At 44.9% G+C, this 4817-nt stretch overlaps 1 protein-coding gene across 1 annotated transcript; it reads left to right on the top strand.

The window, feature by feature from the left end:
• Window positions 1-318: 318 nt before the first annotated feature.
• On the top strand, window positions 319-4471 carry KRT24 (keratin 24). Its single transcript, XM_037129725.2, has 8 exons — window positions 319-979; window positions 1773-1855; window positions 2229-2385; window positions 2663-2824; window positions 2917-3042; window positions 3406-3623; window positions 3812-3924; window positions 4105-4471. Exons 1-8 carry the CDS (start codon window positions 398-400, stop codon window positions 4206-4208), a joined length of 1545 nt encoding a protein of 514 aa, XP_036985620.2. The 5' UTR covers window positions 319-397; the 3' UTR covers window positions 4209-4471.
• Window positions 4472-4817: the final 346 nt, after the last annotated feature.

Here is a 4817-nt window from a genome sequence, read left to right as displayed (position 1 = left end):
TCCGGGGATGTGCCCTGCCATTGGGAAATCATGAAGCAAATATAATAGAATGACTCCTTCAAAAAAAGAATTATCAGTCATTAAAACCATTGAAAGATTAAAACTGTAATTCTGAAAAAAAAATGTTTTTGCTTTGCTCCACCTTATTTTTTTTCCTTGATATAGTAAATGCCCCAAGGCTCTGACCCAGCTTCAAAAACAAAGCCAGTAGAGTGGGTCCAGGAAAAAGAAATGATCCAATTGTGGTTTAGCAAAACTGTAACAGGGATTAAGAAGTGACGCAGAAAAGGAACACCCTAGAAGTGTATGTATAAGGGCCAAAAAGGCAACCCGCAAACACATTCTTCACCCTTACCCTCCTGTTCTCCTGGACAAGCTAAACGTTTGCAGGAGCATCATGTCTTGTTCATCCCGGACCTCTTCCTCCCAGGCTGGAGGCAGCAGCGTGGTCAGGGTGTCTGCTGGTGGCAGCAACTTCAGCAGAGGAAGCAGATGTGGGCTGGGGAGCGGCTCTGCCCGGGGCTTCCAAGGAGGAGCTGGCAGCTGTGGCCTGAGTGGGGGCTTGAGCGGTGGCTTTGGAGGGGGTTTTGGTAGCTGCTCGGTAGGAGGTGGTTTTGGAGGAGGTTCAGGCGCTGGTGTTGGCATGGGTAGGGGTTCTGCCTTTGGTATGGGTTCTGCCTTTGGTATCGGTTCTGGATTCAGTGGCGGTTCTGGATTCAGTGGTGGTGCTAGTGCAGGCTTCTGCAGCTTGGGTGGCGACGGAGGGCTTTTCTCTGGAAATGAAAAGCAAACCATGCAGAACCTCAACGACCGCCTGGCTAACTACCTAGACAAAGTCAGAGCCCTGGAGGAGGCCAACAGTGATCTGGAGGACAAAATCAAGGAGTGGTATCACAAGCATGGGTGCGGGTCTGGCGACAGGGGCTCGGGAAGAGATTATAGCAAATACTACCCAATCATTGAAGACCTCAGAAATCAGGTAAGACACTCTCCACAGCTGAGTTTCTATGATCTCTTTTGCTTTCATTCAGAACACGTACTGTAATGAAGGCTGTAAGTCAAAGAATTTTTTTGGCAACATACATGCTTGATGGATACGTAAAATGGGCCTCAGTGTGCGCTAACTCTGCCAGGGCTGCATGTGACATCCCACCAGGTGAATTTTCCGTTTGCACCTCAGATTCGAGTATTTCTACATAAAATGTTATACGATGGCAGGCAGCTCGTTAACATGTATATGGGAGTGATGGCAACGAGGCAAAACGAGCTTCATCTATCTCACGATTAATTCTGGCAGGCTGACATACTTCAGTGTCTTGCTAGATTGAAATAGTCTTTACAACTATTTTTATTTCTAGAAAATCTGGCACAAATATTATATAAGAATATGGTAGGGTCTAAAGTGTTCTTGCCACAGTTTCATGGAAAAAAATATTTTTTAAGACTTTTTAAGAAGTGAAGCTCATTTTCCACGCGATTTTCTCAATGAGCTCACAAAGAATGACTGGTCTTCCAAAGTAGCAGAAGCATGCAGGGGAGCTGTGTTCCATAAAACAATGTTCCGTGCCTATTCCAATACTGTGCAAACGGTCACCTTTTTGCAGAAAGATCCAGTCCAAACACACCAGGGCTATCAATCCAGGTGCCGTTACTAAGCAAGTTCTCAAAGCAATTCACTTTTAAAAGCTGACTCAGGGGCATCTACCCAGACAGGTGGGCATGCAGACGCAAGGTAGAAAGCATGATTCATTCATTATTTTTGCCTTTCCTAGATCATTGCTGCCACTATTGAAAATGCTGGGATCGTCTTGCAGATTGACAATGCCAGGCTGGCTGCTGATGACTTCAGACTGAAGTAAGAAAAGTGGAGACTTGAAAACAAATGTAGCAAAAGTAAAACTCAATCTGTTTGCTTAAATTATTCTAAATTTTTAAAAAATCTTATAGGGGTTGAAGACCTAAATTCACAAACATCCCAAATGCAATCTTTAAATAAAAGCCATCATCCCGCCAGTAAGAAAAGAAGACAAATTGAGAATGCAATTTTTGTCATAAACAATATTAGCCATCAAGAGAATTAACATTAGGCTCATATTTTTTACAAGGGAAAAAAAACATAGTAGCCTTTGTTGACCAGGTAGCTCAGAGGAGAAAACTCCTTCTTGAACACATCAGCATGGAGGTGCTCCGTGAAGTGTACTGTACTGTCTTCCTGTGGCCCCTTCCAGGTACGAGAGTGAGCTGCACCTCCGGCAGGTCGTGGAGGCCGACATCAACGGCCTGCGGAAGGTCCTGGACCAGCTGGGCCTGACTCGCTCCGACCTGCAGGTGCAGGTCGAGAGCCTCACGGAGGAGCTGGCCTTCCTGAAGAAGAACCACGAGGAGGTAGGTGCCCGTTCCTCGTTATCAAATGGCTCCGGCCTCCCTGCTTCCCCCCTGCCCCAGGGCCATTCAGTAAAAATAAAACAAATTCTATCTGGGTGGATTTCCAACTCTTGTGACCAGGGGAAAAAAGTAGAACAAAGAGCAGATTATTATATCTGAATTTGGTGTGGGGCTTTGCCACTTCCACGTCTCAATTTCAACCATGCATTTCAGGGAGTCCATTGCTTTTCTGTCTTCATCACTCTGATATCCCCCCCCCCTCTCTCTCTCATGCTAGGAAATGAAGAACATGCAAAGAAGCTCTGGAGGAGATGTGACGGTAGAAATGAACGCCGCCCCAGGGACTGACCTGACCAAGTTACTGAACGACATGCGGGCACAGTATGAGGAGCTGGCTGAGCAAAACCGCCGCAAGGCCGAGGAGCAGTTCCACAAGCAGGTAGATTATTGCCGCTGAGCAGCGGCTAAGCCTGCAGAAGCCACTCCCGTCAGCCCATCAGCCCACAGTGACTGCTTTTCGTTTTTATTTAGAGTGCCTCGCTGCAAGCACAGATCTCCACTGATGCTGGAGCGGCCAGTTCCGCCAGGAGTGAGATAACAGAACTGAAACGGACCCTGCAGGCCCTGGAAATTGAGCTTCAGTCCCAACTGGCCATGGTATGTGCAAGGAGCTTTGTAAAATCTCCAACTGGGCGCCAAGGGATTTGGTGTGCCCTCTTTGCCAAGATGTTCCACTTGGCACATAACGACAGCAGTATTAAGAAGGGCTGTACTGTGGTCACAGAAAGCACTAAACATTCCAAGTTAAGATGATATACCCTGTTTCTGGAAAAGATTTAGTTTTTAAAAAAGTAATGCCAACAAAAGTTAAGAAAACAGTGATGTATAATGATATAGCTTGTAACTCGGCAAAAGTGTACATCTCCCAGGACCTTATAAAATTCTGTAATTTTTAAAAATCATTGATGACTTCTTACTGTCATCATGATTGTTCTACCTGTGTATCTATCTATCTCTTAGAAAAGCTCCCTGGAGGGGACCCTGGCCGACACGGAGGCTAACTACGCGGCTCAGCTGTCAGAAATTCAGATGCAGATCAGTAGCTTAGAAGAGCAGATCTGCCAGATCCGGGGCGAGACCGGATGTCAGAATGCAGAATATGAGCAGCTGCTGGACGTCAAGACCCGCCTGGAGATGGAGATCGAGACTTACCGCCGCCTGCTCGACGGAGAGGGAGGGTAAGTGAAAGTCACGTGTGCGCCAACAGGCGTGCCTTGGTGTGCATGTGTGATGAAACCAAAAAAGGGGCTTGGACAGTCCATTCAAATAACATCCGCCTTCATCACGGACAGCCCTCTGCATGGGGCATTTCTTCCGCCTTGGCCAAAGGCAAAGGAGAACAATTCTTTTTTTTTTTTTTCTCCAGTGGTTCTTGTTTTGGAGGATCTGATTTCAGAAACTCAGGATCCAGAAACATGGAATCCAGGGATTCTGTGTCTGGTGACTCAAGATCTGAAAGCTGTTCCAGCCAAGGAAGAGGTAAGCATGTTTTGAATGTCCATAACTTTATCATTGAAAAGTAAAAACATGTTTTGCTTGTCATATTAAAAGCATATACTGTTGTTCATGTAACCTTACCCAAAGAGAACGTACTCCGTGAATACACCTGCATTTCCCCAGACCATTTCCAGGCTGACATTGTGGTTCTATGATTTTCAGACCCAAGCAAGACGAGAGTGACTAAGACCATCATAGAGGAGGTGGTGGATGGCAAAGTCGTCTCATCTAAAGTCAGCAATGTTTCTGAGGTGAAAGTCAATTGAGCAGCTTCCAGATCAATAACAGCGTCTTTCAGAGAAAAAGAAATCTAAAGGACACACACGAAGATACTACATCAATGTAGCCATCATTCTGGATAACGTCGGGGAACGGCTTCTGCGCGGAAGTAGATGCTAACCAACTTCTTCTGCAGCCTCTTCTTTTATTTCTGGAATGCTCTTCTCCCTCCCTCTCTTCCCCTCTCTCTAAAAATAAGTAAAATCTTTATTCAAAAAGAATGCTCTTGAAAAAGTTGAAATGACAACTTTGCTCTGTTTCTATGCTTCAATAAACTTACTTTTGCAAGTTCATTAAATTATTACTGAAATTTTCTAAAGAAATTTAACATTTTATCTAGAAATGACGCTGTCAGCTGTGCTCTAGCTACAGCTAGATACAAATAGTCATTCATTCATTCATTCATTCATTCATACCCTCTTCGCAAAAATCAAAATTACAGTCATTTTGTATGTGACATTTTTAACGACATCACAGAACTTAGTGCTAGCTGAAATCAAACTCAGTGTCCCTAAAACCAGAGCCAACACCTGAGCCCACGAAGAAGGAACTAGAATTATCCTCTTCGAGAAAGCTACATCTTAGATGGAGAAGAA

The sequence above is a fragment of the Artibeus jamaicensis genome, unplaced genomic scaffold (genome assembly GCF_021234435.1).
Source record: "Artibeus jamaicensis isolate MK-2021 breed Jamaican fruit bat unplaced genomic scaffold, CSHL_Jam_final contig_2259, whole genome shotgun sequence".
In the NCBI taxonomy this organism is placed as follows: Eukaryota; Metazoa; Chordata; class Mammalia; order Chiroptera; family Phyllostomidae; genus Artibeus; species Artibeus jamaicensis.
This window is presented reverse-complemented; position numbering and strand designations above follow the sequence as displayed.